Below are 21,054 nucleotides of genomic sequence, written 5' to 3' on the forward strand. Positions count from 1 at the left end.
CAAGTATAATTATTTTATTTTTAAGAGTATTATATGAACTCGTATGATGCTATTGAAACTATCTATAACAATCTATAACATAATAGATAAAAAATTACAATGTTATGAATGTAAGCTTGGGGACTTCACAAGGGACTAAGATGGGCTTGGAACAAAGGTTTTCAGAATATAGAAGTCCAAATGGATTCTCAGGAAGTAGTAAGATGGATTGAAAGCCCGGAGCAATTGAGAGGGCCTCTGCGGAATGTCATTCATGATTGCCACCAATGGATGAACAAGTATTGGATAGTTAAGATCAAACATATTTACAGAGAACAGAATGCAGTTGCTGATGGCTTGGTAAAATTGGCGATGATCATGAATAGTGATTGGAATGAGTGGCATGAAATTCCCCCGATGGTGCATGAGATAGTTTGCAAGGACCAAGAAGGGATCCCTCAGACCAGGAGGATCGCAGGGAATAGTAATTAATTTTGCTCTATTCGGGTTCACCCCTCCATCATATATATAAAAAAAGAGCATATTATACAATTTCATCAAATAAATAAGATTATTTAATAAAATTTGCATAGTTTAATAATGATGTTGATAAAAAAAAAAAAATAGAAACAATTATGACTAATGATCTCCATTAATTCTTTCTAATGCGAGCATGTTTTTTGCCCAAGTTAATTTAGGGCAAAAAATCCAGTTTTGTCTGAAACTCATATCACGCCCACAGTCACCTCAGGAGCGTGCCCCCACTCTCCAATTAGAATCCCTGTTCACACGAGGCGTGGGGAACACGCGCCGAGGTCAGCCAATCCGTTTAGACAAATGCCCAGCTGTTATTTTATTATTTACAACCACTAACATTTCAGGAAATTTATATCCACACTCGCACCTTTACTCTTCTTCTTACACTTCTCTCTCTAAAAAAACTCAGTAGGGTTTTAATCTCTCTCTCTCTAAGACTCACTGACTTTCTCTCTGCCTGCTTGACCCTAAATGAGAGAATCTGGATAGAGGAATTCGAGGTAGGGCGGTTGAATTTCTTTGATTTCTGTTTGATTTTTGAACTTTTTTGTTTGCGGAGCTGAGGGGGGGAACAGCAAGTGTTGGATTAAAACCCTAGCTTTGGTCTTGAATATGGTTTTGGAACTTGCTGAAGAAGCCTAGCTTTCAGCTGGAATCTGCTTTGAAATGCCTGTGTTTTCGCCTCCCTAACTCGGAACACTTTCAGCGAACCAGGTAAAGGTTGCTAATTGATTTCCCCTTTTTCAAAATTTTGTGGAGTAGAACATTCAATGTATTTGGTGAATTGGGTTTTATTGTTTTAGTTTTCGTGTTGGGAATCCGACGTGGATTTATTTCCTCAAATAAAGATACGAGTTTCATGGGAATTTTAATATATATATATATATATATATATATGGATATTTATGGAGCTGAGCACTGAATGTATTTACTAAATTGGGTTCTATTGATTCTATTTTCTTGTTCAAACTTAGGCGGATTTATTTCATTAAAAAAGATTAGAGCTTGATGGGAATTTCATTTTATTTTTAATTTACATTTTGGCTTCTTTAGGTGTACTGTAAATGCTTTTACTTAGTTTCCCTTAATTTTTGATGGATATACAGTGGGGGTATTTTCAGTATAGAGGTTAGATGTTTAGGAACATTTTAGTAAATTTTTAATTGATTATTGGTGTATACAAATGTAGTCAAGAGAGGAGAAGGAGATAGTACAAATAAGGAGAATGGAAGGGAATGAACATGAACTAATGTTGGCATGTGTGGTTCCTGGAACCCTCTTCTCTGTGCTGGGTTCTGCTTCTTTTGCAATACTTTGGGCTGTCAACTGGCGACCATGGCGGATTTATAGGTGACTTGTTTTAATCTCTCTATTTTATTTTCAAACTAGTGCCGTGCCTATCTCAAGTTTCACTCTAATGGTTGTTTGTTTACAATCTTGAATTATATTTTGATCAATGAATATTTTATATATGTAGTTTTTTGGATTTTAGTTTTATTTCATTTAGAATTTCAAGTATTGTTGTTTGGTAAAATGTAATAGACTATTATTATTATTATTGTATATTTTAATATGGTTTATGATATTTATTTATTTGTTTGAGATTCAATGTGATTGTATTTTGATTGTGTCTGGATTTGTTAATGTTTAGTGGTTTTTTGTTCTTTAGAGTACATTTTTTAATTAATAAAGTAGTTCATTTATATGTTTTGAAATATTAGAATTTGGTTAGATGATTGTGTTTGTGTAAAAAAAAAATTAGATTATTAATGTACAAATTTTATTGTTATTAGGGAGAAATGATAAATCTTATATTGTTTTTTATTTTTATTTTTTTTTGGTTTTTTTTTTTTAGTTATACATTCGCATTATAATTATTATTAGAATTCATTTTTAAATCTATAAAGAAAGTCTATATAAAAATATGAACAGCAATTGAATAACTTAATAATTATTTATCATTATCAAAATTCTAAATAACTTATTATTTTTATTTATTTATTTTTAAAATTTTAGTTCATCATTATCAACATTAACATTTTAAAATAAAACTATCCAATTTTAAATAACTTAACATTTATCTTTTATCCCCTATGGTTATGTCCAATAAAAATTTGACACATAAGCTAGTCAACGAATGCTTTTACAAAACTTAAAATTTTGAGCCATAAGCATTATTAGTAGCCAGTAGGATTGCATTTACTAAAGTCTAAACCTTATATTATTATATAGTATAAAACCAATTATAAATAACTTAACATTTGTTTCTAATATCCAATAAAATTTTGACGCCTAAACATCATTAGTAGTCAATAGGAGTGTGCCTTTTACAAAATCTTATGTAGAATTTTGACATATTAGTATTATTAGTAGCCAATTCGAATACTTTTACAAAACCTCACTTTATTATATAAAATCTTAAATAACTTAAACATTTATCTTTTATCCAATAAAATTTGACTCATAAGCATTTTTGGTAGTCAATAGGAATGATTTTACAAAACCTTACATAAAATTCCGAGACACCTTACTTTATTATATAAAACTATGATTGCTTTGCATTGTAATGGTGTTATCTCAAACCATTTTAAAAGGCCTATAGTTTTATTTTATTTATATTTTTACCTTATCAATTTTAGATGGTGGTAGGCTTCTCAAAGAAAAAAAGAGTAGATGGTGCTAGATGTGATAACTGTAATTGAAGGGTGAAATTAAATTCATGCATTTATCTAGAACTGTTGGATCTTGTTTGCTTAATTATTGAAATCAACATTTGGAATAGTTTCCTAATTGGGTACCATATAAAGAGAGTAGAAGTCTACAAGTCTACATCCATTATTTCTAATATCTGGCACAAATTATTGGCTTGTTGCAATTGAATCTGGTTTTCTGTTGGACCTGATTTGACCAAGAAAAGATGCAATGATAAGTGATACAGAGCCTCCAGTATAAATGCCAATGATATTATGAATTACAGAGTATATATGAACATGACAGAAAGTAGTAAGGACTTCCTCGTCATCCATTTGTATACTATGAGAAGATATTCCAAACAGGATTGATGCAAGATGAAATAAACCCACTTCTTCTATTTGGTTACTTTGAAAATCTTGATGCCTTTTGATGACACCTCTACAGCTCTCTACATATTTAGGAATCAAAAGCTTCTGATTCCTCCCATCTCAAAGTAATAGACACACCAATTATTGAATACAAGTGGACATCACTTGTGTAATATAGAAATGGCTCCTTTGTTTCCAGTAATGGGTATTGGAGCACTTCTTCATTTGTCAGTACTCAATTGTTCTTTCTCATTACTCCTTACTACATATAAAAAAATAAAGAACAAAAAAAGAAAAATCATCTTATTCAAAATAATTCTCAAAAAACCAGTCTTCTCTAATCCAGACAGTATAAAACTACAATAGGTAGCACTTTCCTAATTCTCTGAACTTGTTTGCTTCTATTTCACAAATGAGGCGGCAGTTGTAAGCACTATCCAACAGGCCGTCTTCTGTATTAATGGCCACTGTCAGTAAGGGGTAAAGTGGGAGGTGAGGAGAGAAAGTCTCCACCAAAGCAGCTCTTTGATCCTAACAAGTTTGTTAAACTATCACTTCAAAGCATGCTGATTGGTATTTAATACAGTTGCAAAATTGAAAGACAAAATATTATCAAAGTCAGATAAATGTATATAGTTAATACAACTATACAATCATGAATATAAATGAAAGATGTATAAATACAAATACTAACCAGATGGATAGAAATTTGTTTATATATGCAAGAATAAAATTTAATTTTGTGTTCCATATTTATGGAAAATGAAATGAAGCAGCCAACCAAATCAAGATTGTGTTAAAAATGAGTAAATGAAATGCGGTTTCCTGTGTGATAGGATTCAGTGTATGTCTGTACTTCTTAAGAGCGAACTATACAGCCCTGTTTTAACACTTCTTTCTTTCTTACCTGTTCAGTTGGATCTTTGCCAGAAAATGGCCTGAATTGCTGCAAGGTCCTCAGTTGGGAATTATATGTAGTTTTATTTCCCTTGTTGCATGGCTGATTGTTATCTCTCCAATCGTGGTGCTTATTATGTGGGGAAGCTGGTTAATCATAATATTGGGACGGGACATAATTGGTTTAGCTGTGATAATGGCTGGTATTGCTCTTCTTTTAGCCTTCTACTCAATCATGCTTTGGTGGAGAACGCAATGGCAAAGCTCAAGTATGTATCATCTTCCTTTGCATAGTCAGTGCAAAGTCATGATCCCTTTAAGGATTTAATATTTACTTTATTTAAATTTCATTTGTTCTTTTGTCTAATGATTTTCCCTCATTGATCAATTCCTTTACATCTATGTTACTTCATGAAACACATGCTGAATGTTTATGTGTCATTTCTGGAAGAAATTTCTGAAATATTTTTTATTTAACCAAATTTATTTAATTGGTAATTTAAAAATCCCATACAAAAATGCGAATATTGTGTGGTATCATAGTAATATGACCTTAAAGCTACATTTCTCAAATTCAACTTCAACGTAATAAGGTTCTAGAGAATTTTACGATGTGTATTGGTTCTGAAGTTAATTTGGATATGAGAGATGGTCACTAATTTTGTGTATACTATTGATAAAAGTTGCTAATAATGTGTTTCCTCTTATAGTTCAATTACTTAATCATTAGTATGGTATGTTGGGCAGGAGCTGTAGCTGTTCTTCTGTTGCTGGCTGTTGGATTGCTTTGTGCATATGAACTTTGTGCCGTGTATGTTACAGCTGGTGTTAGTGCATCTGAGAGATATTCGCCTTCTGGTTTTTTCTTTGGTGTGTCAGCAATTGCCTTAGCCATCAACATGCTCTTTATTTGTAGAATGGTCTTTAATGGTAAGTTACAGTAGTTCTTTTTGTCATCATATGTCTTGGCTTTTGTGTTGTTTCCTTAATGATGCTCGCTGACTTCTAATTTTTTTAGTCCATTTCTTGGTACAGTGAATAACATAAATTTTCCTTTGAGTAAACTGCTGTTTTGGCTCTATTTGTCCATTGCCTTTTTTCCTTTATATCTGACTTATTTAGTGAGTAATTCTCTTGATACCAATCACAACAGGTAATGGCTTAGATGTTGATGAATATGTGCGGAGGGCATACAAATTTGCTTATTCTGATTGTATTGAAGTGGGGCCAATTGCTTGCTTACAAGAACCTCCTGATCCTAATGAGTTGTATCCTCGTCAAACTAGAAGGCAAGCTATAAACCAAATTCTCTTAAATTGTTTTTTTTTTTTTTTTAATTTTTTTTTAAAATTATTTATTTATTTATTATTATTATTATTATTATTATTATTATTATAAATAAATTTTATTTTATAAATCTTTTGGTTTTTGACGAGTAATCTATTGTTGTAAAGGTTTTATGCTTTATGAATCCATATATTCTGGTATATGTATGTCTCATGTGGTCCTGTATATGAACCAGTCCTGCATGCTACCTAATAGCAAACTTGTGCTTAAACATTTGATAGAGCTTTCTCTTTACTTTCCTACATGTCTATTCGCAAGCTACTATAATGTATATATAAGAAATTATGTTGTCAAATTTGATTTCTCATTGAATGAAGTCTGCAGGGCTTTGCATCTTGGGCTTCTCTATCTTGGTTCACTTCTAGTACTACTTGTATATTCCATCTTGTATGGCCTAACTGCAAAGGAATCACACTGGCTCGGCGCTATAACGTCAGCTGCCATTATTATACTTGGTAGTTCTTTGACTTCATGCTCCTTTTATTTTTCTGATCAATGCATACAGTAATAAATAGTTTTCTCTGTTGCTTACTAGGTTAAACAAATTTTACCATTCTACCATTACTCTTTGTATCTTACCATTATCTTGAATTGTCTTGTCAGACTGGAACATAGGGGCATGCTTGTATGGATTTCAACTTCTTAAAAACCGTGTTGTTGCACTTTTTGTTGCTGGCGCGTCTAGGGTGTTCCTGATATGTTTTGGAGTTCATTACTGGTTTGTCTGAGATTCCATGGCAGATTTTTTTTTCTCACTCATATTGCACTAGCCATTTTGTTAATTGCTCTGCTGCATCTTTCCTTTTGCAGGTATTTAGGACATTGCACTAGTTATGCAGTTGTTGCAACTGTGCTCCTAGGTGCTGCTGTTTCACGCCACTTATCTGCTACAGATCCATCAGTGGCAAGAAGAGATGCCCTACAGGGTACAGTTATTCGCCTTAGAGAAGGTTTCCGTCGAAAAGATCAGAATAGTTCTGCTAGTTCTTCTGAGGGTTGTGGCTCCAGTGTGAAACGTAGCAGTAGTGCAGATGCCGGTCATCTTGGAAACACTACCGTGCCTTGCACTGGTGATGTTAGTAGCTGGAATAATATTGAGGGTGTCAATAGTGATAAGAGTATGGATAGTGGAAGACCCAGTTTAGCATTGCGTAGTAGTTCCTGCCGTTCAGTAGTTCAGGAGCCTGAAGTAGGTTCATCATTTGTTGACAAGAATTTTGATCATAACTCTCTGCTAGTTTGTTCAAGTAGTGGCATGGAAAGCCAAGGCTGTGAGTCTAGTGCATCAACTTCTGCAAATCAGCAAATACTGGACTTGAATTTGGCATTTGCTTTCCAGGAAAAGTTGAATGATCCCAGAATTACATCAATGTTAAAGAGGAAGGCAAGACAAGGAGACCTTGAACTCACTAGTTTACTGCAAGATAAAGGACTAGATCCAAATTTTGCTGTGATGCTGAAGGAGAATGGTTTGGATCCGATGATCCTTGCATTATTGCAGAGAAGTAGTTTGGATGCTGATCGAGATCACCGTGACAATACCAATGTGACAGTCATTGACTCCAACAGTGTTGACCATGTGTTACCTAATCAAATATCTTTTTCAGAAGAACTTCGACTCCAGGGATTAGGGAATTGGCTTCAATTTTGCAGAATAATTTTGCATCACATAGTAGGAACTCCCGAAAGAGCATGGCTTCTTTTCAGTTTAGTCTTCATTCTTGAAACTGTAATTGTGGGAGTTTTTCGTCCAAAGACCATAAAACTCATAAATGCTACACACCAACAAGTAAGAAAGTTGATTTGTGCTTCAGTAAAGTCTTGTATTGAGTTTGATTTCTCCTTTCTCAAATGTTTTAAAACTTCTTCTGTAGTTTGAATTTGGTATTGTGGTGCTGCTTTTGTCTCCCGTAATTTGTTCAATACTGGCGTTCCTTCGGTCTCTTCAAGCAGAAGAGCTTGCAATGACTTCAAAGTCACGGAAGGTATTTTACTTTTTAGTCATTGGCACAGAGCACAGTATGTCTTGTTAAAATCTATATTCTTTGTACTTGTCCCTATATGAAGCATTAGCTTCAGCTTGTCTCAATATCTGTCCATAAAGCTGGTATACTGTTGTTCACATTCATTGATATATTCTTCCAGAACACTTGTTTCAAATTTGTTTCTTAAAGGAAATCTTGATTGGTGTTCCGTAAAAGTTGATTTTTTTCATGAGTAGTTAGCACATTTATTCTGTTATTCCATATGGTTGCCATTCTTTCCATACCTCATGTGGCAAATGATGGTATTCATCATATATGTAATTTATTTAATAATCTAATCATATTTTGCAGTATGGTTTTATTGCTTGGATGCTAAGCACTTGTGTTGGTTTGCTTCTTTCATTCCTAAGGTAAAACCCTGACAATTTTTTGAATTCAGCATTTTATTTATTTTTATAAAGCAAATGATAATACATATCCATTCCTAATTATACACTCAAAAACATGATAAAAAAGAGAACTCTTGTGGCAAAAGGTTGTCTTTTACAACCATTATTATCTATCTTATAAATTGGGCAAATAAAAAATAAAACAGTACACACAAGATGATGTGTCCCTCTTTGGGATCGGTTATCATTGACAATCACTTTGATATCTGTCTGACATGCTATGAGATTTTCCTTATTTTTTTGCTTAATTTTGACACACCAAGAACCATGCCAATGTGCTGGTGACCCATTTTTGATATGTTTTTGAGTTGCATAACATAAAAATAATCAAGAGAATTTTATGTTTGAATTATCAGTGTTGGCCTATTTCTGTGGGTTCAACTGTTGTCATTTGGCTCTAGTGGGAAGTACTACCCATAAAAGGCCTAAATGACTCTGACTTGCCACTGTTTTAAAGCCATCCCAGTGTTGTTCTATGTTCTAAGACCTGTAGTGTTTATGATGCTTGTTTTTGCTTTGATTGACAAATTGAGAAATGATATTTGTTTTAAACTAAGATTGGACCAAATCACACTAAAAGACTAAATCCAATCAATTAACTAATCTAACTCATGACCTTATAAACCCATGTGTTCTCTCTTATTTTTTCAATGTGGGACTCTTAACAATATTAAATCCTCTGTTTATTATATATTCATTATTTATTTATTTTGCAAATGTTGTTGTGATTTGATACCACTGTTTCATTCCTTTTGTTGTCTCGTTTCCTTGAATTGTTTGATTGATTTATCTTTTGAATGAATTGTATCATGCATTTCATCTACAGTAAATCATCAGTACTTCTGGGATTGTCTTTGATGGTGCCCCTAATGGTAGCATGCTTGTCTTTTGCAATTCCAATATGGATTCGTAATGGTTATCAGTTTTGGGTGTCAAGAGTTGAGAATGAAGGTGGTGCGGGAAATCATCAAACTCTGGGGGTGAAAGAGGTAAAAATCGGTACCTTCTCTACTCTGTATTAGTGCATGGTAATATATAGTTTTTCAGTTCAAGAAATGGATTTGCTAACCATTTAAATTGCTCTATTGGTGGTTGATATGAGGAGGCTCTTCTAGAAGTGTGTGTGTACATTAGTATTCTCTCCATTTTCGGAAGAATCTTCTCCCATTCTTATGTGTGCCATGTGGATACTAAGCATAATTAAGTATAACTTGTCAAAACCAGAAGTATAACATTAATTCTACTCCTCTCTTTCTCTATCTCTCTCTTTTTAATAATCTGTGGATACAGTTACATTTGGAGTTCAATAAAATACAGACTCATCTTTTGTCATTGTTATTACTAACTAATGATTGAAAAAATTGATTGAATTTATTTTTCAGGGCATTCTTCTATTTGCGCTCATGTCCTTTTTTGCTGGATCTGTTGTAGCTCTTGGAGCAATAGTGTCTGCAAAACCATTAGATGATTTAGGGTACAGGGGTTTAACTGGTGATCAGAATGGTGTCACCTCTCCCTATGCATCATCTGTTTACATTGGTTGGGCAATGGCATCTGCAATTGCTTTGTTAGTTAGTGGCTTGCTGCCCATCATATCATGGTTTGCAACCTACCGGTTTTCTCTCTCATCTGGTATTTCTATTGGTATTTTTGCAGGTAATTTTTTCCTCTTCACTTTCATTAGTAACTAATGGTCATTACTTTACTAGCATAAAATGTTTACATTATTTTCTTTATTATTAGTTTATCTTTAGTACTACTAAAGTTCATTTATACTTCATTTGTTTGTAGCTGTTCTTGTGGCATTCTGTGGTGCTTCCTATTTGAAAGTTGTGAGCTCTAGGATTGACCAGGTCCCAACACAGGAGGATTTCCTTGCTGCGTTGCTTCCTTTGATATGCATTCCAGCAGTCCTGTCACTTTCTTCTGGTTTATTCAAATGGTAATGTTGTTTTTCATGACTTTGATCATTAAAATTCTAATTGGGGTCTTTGTTTTGTTTACACTTTCAAACTACCTATATTGAAGATACTTGTTCATATTTATCCAGAATAACACTATTGAAAACAATTTCAGGAAAGATGATAACTGGAAACTTTCTCGAGGTGCTTATATATTCATTACTATTGGTCTTCTGCTTTTGCTTGGTGCTATTTCGGCCATTATTGTTACAGTTCATCCATGGACAGTAAGTGAATATTACTTATTGGTATAGCTCTTATTGGTATAACTCTTATTGTGGCTATCTGATATGAGTGTCAATTTATATTATGACAGATAGGAGCAGCATTCCTTTTAGTTCTCCTTCTCCTTGTTCTAGCAATTGGTGTAATTCACTATTGGGCTTCAAATAATTTCTATCTGACAAGGGTGCAGATGCTTGTTGTTTGTTTCCTAGCATTTCTTCTGGCTTTGGCAGCCTTTCTTGTAGGAAGGTTTCAAGGTGATTCGACACTCTTATCTGCCATTCATGATGATTTGATTCACCATTGGGCTTAGATAAAAGGCCAATACCAAATTTTCTGCTTCATAATGGTATTTATTCCATTTCTGTTTCAGACAAGGCTTTTGTTGGCGCATCTGTTGGTTACTTTTCATTTCTTTTCCTTCTGGCTGGAAGGGCATTGACTGTAAGTTACTGTTTCTTGCAATAGTAAATTAAGGCTTTTGTTGGTGCATCTGTTTTTTTATCAGGTCTCTTCCGTAGATGGATGCACTTACTATTTGCTTTCAGATTTTGCTTCTCTTCTATATATCAGTAATTTATTCTCTGCCTTCTGTAGGTGCTCCTTTCACCTCCTATAGTAGTCTATTCCCCAAGGGTGTTGCCTGTGTATGTGTATGATGCTCATGCAGATTGTGGGAAAAACGTCAGGTTTTGTGACTTCGTCAAACTTTCCTCTGCTTGTCCAAGTTTTTGAGATTCACTTGTTGTTTTTGAATATTTAATTTGTTATCTGGATATTGTTGTTATTATTATTATTATTATTATTATTATTATTACTATTATTATTTTATTTATTTATTTATGATTCTTCAAGTACTTGATGATTTATTATATTTTCGTTCCACAGTGCTGCATTTCTTGTGCTTTATGGCATTGCATTAGCGACTGAAGGATGGGGTGTAGTTGCTAGTTTGAAGATCTATCCACCTTTTGCTGGAGCTGCTGTTTCAGCAATTACACTTGTTGTAGCCTTTGGATTTGCTGTCTCTCGCCCATGTTTGACTCTTGAGGTTTTACCATTTATGATATTTCTGAGTTAGCTATTGAAGATTTGCCTTTCTTTCTTTTATTTGTATAAAAAATCGTTTTTCGAATCTTGACTAAAATAATCTTGTTGCCCTTTGAGACAACATTTTAATTGTTTATTTTTGAGCTTGTTGCAACTCTTTTACTTGTGGCTTACTACATTGTCTGAAACCCCAGATGGTAGAAGATGCTGTTCACTTTCTTAGTAAGGAAACTGTAGTTCAAGCAATTGCTCGATCTGCCACCAAGGTGCGAGTACTTCTGTTAGCAGTTTTTATCTTGTGATGGATTCTTTATAATCAAGCAGTGCTACTTTTTTCTCCTTTCTTTTGGTGAAGAAAAATGCGGCATCTTTTTAGATAGTGAAAAAAGAAGAAGAAATCATGCTCCTGCATGTCATTATTCTAATCTAAAATTGTTTCCTATTCAGACCAGAAACGCTTTAGCCGGAACGTACTCTGCGCCACAGAGGTCTGCCAGCTCAGCTGCTCTTTTAGTTGGGGATCCTACCATAATCAGAGATAAAGGAGGAAATTTTGTACTTCCTAGGGCAGATGTCATGAAATTAAGAGACCGTTTGAGAAATGAAGAACTAGCTGCTGGATCATTTTTCTCTAGACTGAGAAATAGAACACTGCTACATGAAGCTACCAGTGATGTAGGCCACAGAAGAGAAATGTGTGCGCATGCCCGAATACTAGCTTTGGAAGAAGCAATTGACACCGAATGGGTTTACATGTGGGATAAGTTTGGTGGTTATTTACTTCTTTTGCTTGGTTTGACTGCTAAAGCTGAACGAGTACAGGTAGTAATGTTTCAGCTTTCTTTCCTACAGCTCAAGCATTTATGTTTTCCTGCTAACCTTCTGCTTTTACAGGATGAGGTTCGTTTGAGACTTTTCCTTGACAGCATAGGATTTTCAGATCTTAGTGCTAAGGATATCAAAAAGTGGGTACCAGAAGAACGTAGGCGGTTTGAACTTGTACAAGAGAGGTATATAAGTTCCTCTCAAGCTATTAGTGTACTACTCTTCCTCTATCAACAGTGAGATTATTTCTTAAGTTTTGTATACCTATGCTTGTAGTTATATAAGAGAGAAAGAGATGGAAGAGGAAATCTTGATGCAGAGGCGCGAAGAGGAAGGAAGGGGTAAAGAAAGGAGGAAAGCTCTTCTGGAGAAGGAAGAACGCAAATGGAAAGAAATAGAGGCTTCACTTATATCTTCTATCCCAAATGCTGGCAACAGAGAAGCAGCAGCATTGGCAGCTGCTGTTCGTGCAGTTGGAGGTGATTCTGTTCTTGATGATTCTTTTGCTCGTGAGAGAGTTTCAAGCATTGCACGTCGTATACGTGCAGCTCAGTTATCTCGTCGAGCACTACAGGTTGTCATAATCTCCTCATTAATTGCTGTCTGTGAAAGCCTCAAAGATGATCTTAGTGCAATGCGTTTAGCTTTATATATATATATATATATATATATATATNTATATATATATATATATATATATATATATTCCCTTCCGAGCATTCTTTTAATGCAATTATAGTACATTACTCTTAATTCTGAAACCACATATCTATATCTGTTGGTATCCTCCCTTCTGGATTTGATATGCTAAAGATATAGTTTCAATTTTTCATGTCAGAAAGTGCCTGTGATTTATACTATAGATTGTCATTTATTGCATGCCTTCTGAATTTCATTTTTGTTGCAGACTGGACTTAGTGGTGCTGTATGTATTCTTGATGATGAACCAACTACTAGCGGCAGACACTGTGGCCCTATTGATCTCAGTGTCTGTCACAGTCAAAAAATTAGCATTTCTATTGCCGTTATGGTGCAGCTGGAGTCTGGACCAGTTTGTCTATTGGGTTCTGAATTGCAGAAGAAAATATGTTGGGAGTTTCTTGTTGCTGGATCTGAGCAAGGCATTGAAGCTGGACAAGTTGGGCTTAGATTAATTACCAAGGGTGATAGACAAACAACAGTTTCAAAGGAGTGGAGTATAGGTGCCAGTAATATTGCTGATGGGAGGTTTGTTTTCCTTTTGTTTTCAGTTTGCCTGTGGAATGAGCTTGCAGTGGCTAACTATTTCTAAATCTCCTAAATTTGTTTAGAATCTGCCAATGTTTGGCATTTACTTCGTAATTTCATGATCTCATAATCTTTTCTTAGCTGGGAGTTTATTAAGTATTTCCTGATTAGCAAACAAATTCGCTTTGCAGGTGGCATATCGTTACAATGACTGTAGATGCTGATTTAGGTGAGGTGACTTGCTTTCTAGACGGTAATTATGATGGCTATCAGACAGGGCTCCCGCTGCATGTCGGTAGTTGCATATGGGAGCAAGGGACAGAAGTCTGGGTGGGCATAAGGCCACCTATTGATGTTGATGCATTTGGGAGATCAGATAGTGAAGCAGCTGATTCCAAGATGCAGATAATGGATGTGTTTCTTTGGGGAAGGTGCTTAACTGAAGATGAGATTGCCACTCTCCCAGGTGCAATGGGTTCTGCGGAGTATAACATGATCAATCTACCTGATGATAATTGGCAATGGGCAGAATCTCCAACTAGGGTTTGTATTCTATATCTAAGAACTTCCAATTATAGGGTCATTTCCATCTATAAGAATAGTTGTGGCTATAATGATTTATAACACTGCCTGCTTTTTCCAATTTCCATTCTCCTTGTCATCCATCTTATTGGACCTTCTCCCTGCTGCTATTTTTAAAAATCTTTTTATTACCTCTACTTGTTAAAAATTGTCCGCCACTCCTTACCATATTGGGATGTCCAACAAAATAAATTCATAGGTTCATTATCCAAAGTATCCTTTAAATAAAATTTTGAAATAAAAAGTTATTTTATTGTAAATACATTTAATGTGGGCAAATTTGGAAATGTATCCCTTGGTCAATGCATTGAGTACTCTCCTAAATTTGTGTGTCCTGCCAAAGAGACGATTATTTTTGGATGGAGGGAATATTTCTAACACCCATTCCTTTCTCTTTTTTGTCCATCTTCTTGGATCTTCTCCTCACTGCAAGTTTATGTTTTCTCATCTAGGTGGATGACTGGGAGAGTGATCCTGCAGATGTCGATCTTTATGACAGAGATGATGTAGACTGGGATGGACAATATTCAAGTGGGAGGAGGAGAAGATCAGAACGGGATGGTGTGGTATTAGATGTTGATTCTTTTACTCGGAGGTTGAGGAAACCTTCGATGGAGACACAGGAAGAAATGAATCAACGCATGCTCTCGGTTGAAATGGCTGTGAAGGAGGCTCTATTGGCAAGAGGAGAATCCCAATTCACGGATCAAGAATTTCCTCCAAGTGACCGCTCATTGTTTGTCGATCCAGATAACCCTCCTTCAAAGTTGCAGGTGAGTTTCCTTGGCATCTATCTGCTCTGGATTTTGTTTTGGCTCAATTTTCACTTCTAGAGTGATATATTTATGTAATACCTGCTGCAAGCACTCACAATAAGTTTGCTTGAAGGTGGTTGCTGCATGGATGAGACCCATTGAAATAGTCCGAGAGAAACGTCTTGTTTCTAGCCCGTGCATGTTTTCTGGAGCAGCAAATTCTTCAGATGTTTGCCAGGTTTTGCATTCTCTGATAAGTCAATGATTTTATTAAAGAAATGGGATGCTAAAAAATAAATTTAAAAGCTAGAGTACCAAACTAATCAACAATCATGCTGTCCTATCTCTGTCCAAACATCTCTCTTTGGCTTTTCCCCTTTGGAGACAATTTGCTTATGTGTATGTGGGTGTGTGTGTTTGTGATCATTGTCACTATGCATTTGTCAGGGTCGATTGGGTGATTGTTGGTTCCTGAGTGCTGTTGCTGTGTTAACGGAGGTTTCACAAATATCAGAAGTCATAATTACACCCGAATACAATGAGGAAGGAATCTATACAGTTCGGTTCTGTATCCAGGTGAGTCATCATACATATTTAAAATTTATGAATCTATACATTAAATCAGTACAAGTTTCCCCTCAATTAGTTGGCTACATCACGTTATCACTTCTTTAAAGAAATGTCAATATTCAAAACATTATGTCTCAAGTTTGACTCAATTTTGCTGAAGTGCTGCTCTGAAATCACCAGCTTTTCACTTTAAAGTCAGTGTTATCTTGAAACTCTGTTTAATTTTTATTTTATTTTTCTTTGAAATGTATAAATATTTTCTTACTCTGCCTCAAAATTTTGTGATATCTTTTGGCAGTGAATGATGTCGGTTCATGTCTGGTGTGAATGAATGACGTCGGTTCATTTCAAATGTATTTCTTATCACCAAGTTCCTCAATTAATCATATACTAAAAACATCATCTCTTTGTGGATTCAAGCCTGAATTTTCTTGGTCACCCATAAATGTTGCTTAGACCAAAGTCATGCTTCTGGATAAGTTTGCAAATTACAGTGTTATAGCCTATAGGTTGCCAGTTGTAAATATGTTCAAGCATGTTCTCATGGGTACTCCTCTTTGACATCCCAACTAATGCTCTAAGCAAATGAACACGAGATACTTCATCCTTGATCTAATGGTTTACGTGACTTGTGATAATTTTTTTTTTTTGAAGAGCTTCTATTTAGCTAAATTATCTGCTTAATGCTTTTGGCTTTGTTGATTCAGGGGGAATGGGTTCCTGTTGTTGTTGATGATTGGATTCCTTGTGAGTCACCTGGTAAACCTGCATTTGCCACCAGCAGAAAGGGAAATGAGCTATGGGTCTCTATATTGGAGAAAGCTTATGCTAAGCTTCATGGTTCGTATGAGGCATTAGAAGGTGGACTTGTTCAAGATGCTCTTGTGGATCTCACTGGAGGTGCTGGTGAGGAAATTGACATGAGAAGTGCGGAAGCACAGATTGATCTTGCAAGTGGAAGATTATGGTCTCAATTGTTACGCTTCAAACAAGAGGGTTTCCTACTTGGTGCCGGTAGCCCTTCGGGTTCAGATGTGCATATTTCTTCAAGTGGTATTGTTCAAGGGCATGCCTATTCAATATTACAGGTATATCAATTATAATCATTAGATAACACACACGTTATAATTACTGTAATACGAACTAAAATATTGACCGGTCCAGTAGATAGAGCATGTTTTGATATAATGTATTGTATAAAGAATACAAGGGAGCTTAGTGTTTATAGGATTATTCAGATAATTGAAAAGACTTTTAGCTAAGTCTCCTAGAGAAGAATCTCTGTCTCTCTCTCTCTCTACATATATATATATATACACACACACACACACACACACTACTCTCTTTCTTGACACTACCCAGGTGGAGCATATTCAACTCGCACAAAAGCAATACATTTAATATATTCAAATTAGTAGTTGAGAAACTATGGAAAATACTTCGTACTCCCCCTCTCTTGAAACATGGGAAGTTCCACTGCTCTTGACAATGACTCAACAAGCCCATTGTGCCAACACAATCCTATCTCCATCACCTACCATAGACCAACATTTAACACTTATGGATCACTCTCACAAAGCATTCATGCATCACCACAGCATAGTCTCTGCTTAGAACTCACTGTCTATCAAGTGCTTCACACATTCTTGCTTGTATTTAAGGCCGGCTTACACAATATGATGAGTAAGTAGAAGAAGAGAGAAGGAATGCATATATTGACATGATATGTGTGATATAATGATTACAATAGAGCCTAGAATTTGTATTTTTAGGCTTATTCAGATAATTCAAAAGACTCTTAGATACGCTAAAAGTCTCCTAGAAATATATAAAAAATTTCTCTGTATTTTTCACATTCTCTTTCTTCAGACATACATATATCATTGTAATCCTTGTTCCTTAGAATATATTTGCTAATGGCCTAGTGCAGGAAATAGATCCGATAATTTAAAGAATTACTGTTGCTCTTCTATTTACTTGTGTTTGGTGTGTGTTATAAGGTACGAGAAGTAGATGGCCATAAACTTGTTCAAATCCGAAATCCATGGGCAAATGAGGTTGAGTGGAATGGTCCTTGGTCTGATTCATCACCTGAATGGACAGACAGGATGAAGCACAAGCTGAAACATGTCCCCCAGGTAGCTATTCTTAGGTGTTATATTTTAGTTATTACGTACGAAAGTAATTATTTGGTTTTACTGTGCTGTATTTATTTCATCAAGGCCAATGACCTTCCTTTGCAAGTGTTACAAGTTTCCTGTTGATTATTATTAAATGCAGGCAAAAGATGGCATATTCTGGATGTCTTGGCAAGATTTTCAAATACACTTTAGGTCAATATATGTTTGTCGTGTTTACCCACCAGAAATGCGTTATTCTGTCCATGGACAGTGGCGAGGTTATAGTGCTGGTGGCTGCCAGGATTATGATACGTGGCATCAGAACCCACAGTTCCGACTGAGGGCCAGAGGGGCTGATGCTTCTTTGCCCATTCATGTTTTCATTACTTTAACCCAGGTACAGTATAAATTTCCTGTGCTATTTAGTCATATAACTCTATAAGTAGCTGTACCTTGTTGACCATATGAAAATCTAAAGACGAGTTATCACTAGGGTGTGAGCTTCTCGAGGACTACAGCTGGTTTCAGAAATTTTCAGTCAAGCCACGATTCACTGATGTTCTACATTGGAATGAGGATACTAAAGACCCGTGGCCGGCGTGCTGCCTACAACATTTACTTGCATGAATCTGTTGGTGGGACGGATTATGTAAACTCTCGAGAAATTTCGTGTGAGATGGTCCTGGATCCCGACCCTAAAGGCTACACAATTGTTCCTACAACTATACATCCTGGCGAAGAGGCTCCTTTTGTACTTTCTGTGTTTACAAAGGCATCAGTTACACTCGAAGCTTTATAGAGGCGCTAGACCCAGCCATCAGTTCGGCTCCATCATCCTTTTTGGGTTCAGAGCACATCGACGACGAGAAGCTTATCCTTGTTAGTTGCTATATCCCTGAACCATTCGTGTCTGGCGGCTGTTAATGACAAATCTGTGACAGAATGCGCTGTAAGTTGCTTGCACCGTTTATATGCAGTCACTACTTCATACTTAGGCCCTGTTTGGTAAATAATTAGCCTATCAGCCAATTTTGACCTATTTGACTATTATTAGTTGTTTGACTTGGTTAAAAAATCAATATAAGTGTTTGGTTAATAAGTTTTTTTGTAACTCCAAAATACTAAATTTCAAAAGGCTACTCAAAACAACCTTTTCAATTAGCCTTTTGAGAAAAAAAATTATACCAAACAGCTATCAGCTAACAGCTAATTTACCAAACACTTTTCTACAATCAGCTAATATTATCAATTAATTATATCTTCTAACCCAATCAGCTAACAGTCATTTACCAAACAGGGCCTTATACTTTTTGTTAATGACTCGCCTTTTTGACTACATTGTGCTTGTATTCATCACTTAAAACAGCATTTTTTGAGCGAGGCCTAGTTTCAGCCGTAGATGCAAAAGCCACTGGTGTACTTCATCACCTCACCTCGAAGTGTGCTGAGGAAGCCCTAGTTCTTAGAAGTTCATTTCGTGTTTGGGCTGATACTCTCCAAACGCAGAAAGGTGAGTCAAAATGGTATCTATAAGCTTGCCCTTTCGGTATCCATCAATTTGAAGTTCTCTCGAAGAGAGTTCTCGGGGATGTGAAGCTGTGTACATGAGTAGATGTTGTAAGAATATAGGATTGTGACTCTGTAAATGAAGGGTGATGAGAAAATTAAAAAAAGAGGGAATATTAATCAAAGGGTAGAGGTATTAGTATTAGAGTACGCCTTATTGGTCGAAGGCACATAGCGTCGATATTGCTGAGTTTTAGTTGCAGTTTCAGCATCAATTTTGAAATGTTGCAAGGAAAATTGTTTGTAAAGTTGGAAGTTTTGGCTTTAATATAGTCTATTCTCAATCATCTTTGTGTTCTCTTCTTACTAAGAAGACAATGTGTTATCTTTCAATTCTGTTGCATTCCCTAGGCCAGTTGATGACTAATACTTTAAGGGGACATTTAGTTAAGTTATATCACATAATTTTGCTGTAATGTGAACAATGGGAATGCGAGGAGATTTTTTTTTTGGGTGATCTGCAGGCTGCATCCATTATATCATGGTCTGCACTAAGTAAATTTTACATTGTGACTAGCTGGTAAAGGGTTACAAGAAGGTAAATCAATCAAGAAAGACAATAGACCGTTCCTGGTGATATTTAAATTTGTAACTTTATGGTTATCAAGATAACAACTTGATCAATTTGATTGGAGTTGTCCCATGAGGATATTTTCTTTTATGTGAGATTAGAGGAAAATACTATTCATAAGTCTTAATGATTAATCTTCATTGCATGATTTGAAAGGTGCAAGGGCGGTTCAAACGGTGCCAATGATGGTGTAAATCGACTTAGGTCAACATAAGTTGTAGAAGTAAAGCAACGGGACCGGTGTAAATTGACTTAGGTCAACATAAGTTGTAGAAGGTGGAGCAACAGGACGGTTCAAAGGGTGCCAATGATAGTGTAAATCAACTTAGGTCAACATAAGTTGTAGAAGTAGAGCAAAAAAACATAGGGGTGAGCACCGGTTGATTTTCGGTTAATAATTAAATTAATTATTTTTTTTTATCATAACTGCTGAGAAGTATTTGTCTCTACAGCTTGGGCTTCCACCTTAGGTTGACTTTCAGACCACTAATACTTTCCATCTAAAAAGGGGAAAGTATTAGTGAATGGAAAATCACACAATCTCAAATCATTAAAAATTATGGGCATAGGCATCAAGCATGCACATAATTACTTAAAGAGACAGAATTGATAGAAATCTAGAATCAGGCACTTAAAAAAAGTTCATTATGTATAATCTAGATTTCAGTATTTCACAATTCACAGTTTGCAACTTAGCCTTAGGGGTTTCATTTTAATTTAAGGGTTATATATCCATAAACGTACAACTTGTAAAATCCAGAATCAAACACTTAAAAAAAGTTCATCATAGATTTCTCGATTTTATTTAAAGGCTTTCACCATTTAAGGAGCTTCCACCAAAGTAAATGAAAAATTTCACGGATGACATATAAGGGACATATCACATATTAATATATCATACTGAAAATTTCACACATTACATATAAAATAAGTGGCCATTTAAGGGACATTTATAGCTTCATACAATCATATATATTGGAGATTTCACATATTACATATAAAATTAAGGCCTTTAAGGGACATATCTAATATCAAAGATTCGAAGTAAATTGGAAATTTTACACGAGATGACATGTAAAATCAAAGACAATTTAAGTGACATATCATACATTCATACTGAAAATTTCACATATTACATATAAAATCAGTGGCCATTTTACCCATTTAAGGGTCATATCATACATTCATGCTGGAAATTTCACAAATTACATATGAGAGACATCAATTATTAAAGTAAACTGGATATTTTCCAGATGAGATGACATATAAAATCAGCGCATTCATGGGTCATTCACAGATTACATAAGTAATACACAAAAAAATAAAAAATAAAAATAAAAACTAGG

At 35.2% G+C, this 21,054-nt stretch overlaps 1 protein-coding gene across 1 annotated transcript; it reads left to right on the forward strand.

The window, feature by feature from the left end:
* Positions 1–890: 890 nt before the first annotated feature.
* On the forward strand, positions 891–19,424 carry LOC116004660 (calpain-type cysteine protease DEK1). The gene is made up of 32 exons (XM_031244794.1): positions 891–1,230; positions 1,706–1,866; positions 4,494–4,744; positions 5,223–5,405; positions 5,629–5,764; positions 6,147–6,277; positions 6,426–6,540; positions 6,633–7,611; positions 7,697–7,807; positions 8,159–8,217; positions 9,083–9,245; positions 9,639–9,912; positions 10,048–10,198; positions 10,333–10,444; positions 10,534–10,699; positions 10,816–10,886; positions 11,040–11,131; positions 11,331–11,493; positions 11,687–11,758; positions 11,940–12,314; positions 12,387–12,502; positions 12,594–12,891; positions 13,225–13,544; positions 13,736–14,087; positions 14,579–14,899; positions 15,015–15,119; positions 15,329–15,457; positions 16,159–16,539; positions 17,452–17,589; positions 17,732–17,968; positions 18,065–18,520; positions 18,938–19,424. Exons 2-31 carry the CDS (start codon positions 1,742–1,744, stop codon positions 18,368–18,370), a joined length of 6,432 nt encoding a protein of 2,143 aa, XP_031100654.1. The 5' UTR covers positions 891–1,230; positions 1,706–1,741; the 3' UTR covers positions 18,371–18,520; positions 18,938–19,424.
* Positions 19,425–21,054: the final 1,630 nt, after the last annotated feature.

This window comes from Ipomoea triloba, chromosome 14 (genome assembly GCF_003576645.1).
Source record: "Ipomoea triloba cultivar NCNSP0323 chromosome 14, ASM357664v1".
Taxonomy (NCBI): Eukaryota; Viridiplantae; Streptophyta; class Magnoliopsida; order Solanales; family Convolvulaceae; genus Ipomoea; species Ipomoea triloba.

What these genes read in the sequence shown, in the direction of transcription:
- LOC116004660 (XM_031244794.1), top strand. Translation starts at nt 1,742, where the DNA reads ATGGAAGGGAATGAACATGAACTAATGTTGGCATGTGTGGTTCCTGGA. An exon ending in TGACTTCAAAGTCACGGAAG is followed by an intron (nt 7,808 to 8,158) that starts GTATTTTACTTT and finishes CATATTTTGCAG; the next exon opens with TATGGTTTTATTGCTTGGAT. An exon ending in TGGCTGGAAGGGCATTGACT is followed by an intron (nt 10,887 to 11,039) that starts GTAAGTTACTGT and finishes TGCCTTCTGTAG; the next exon opens with GTGCTCCTTTCACCTCCTAT.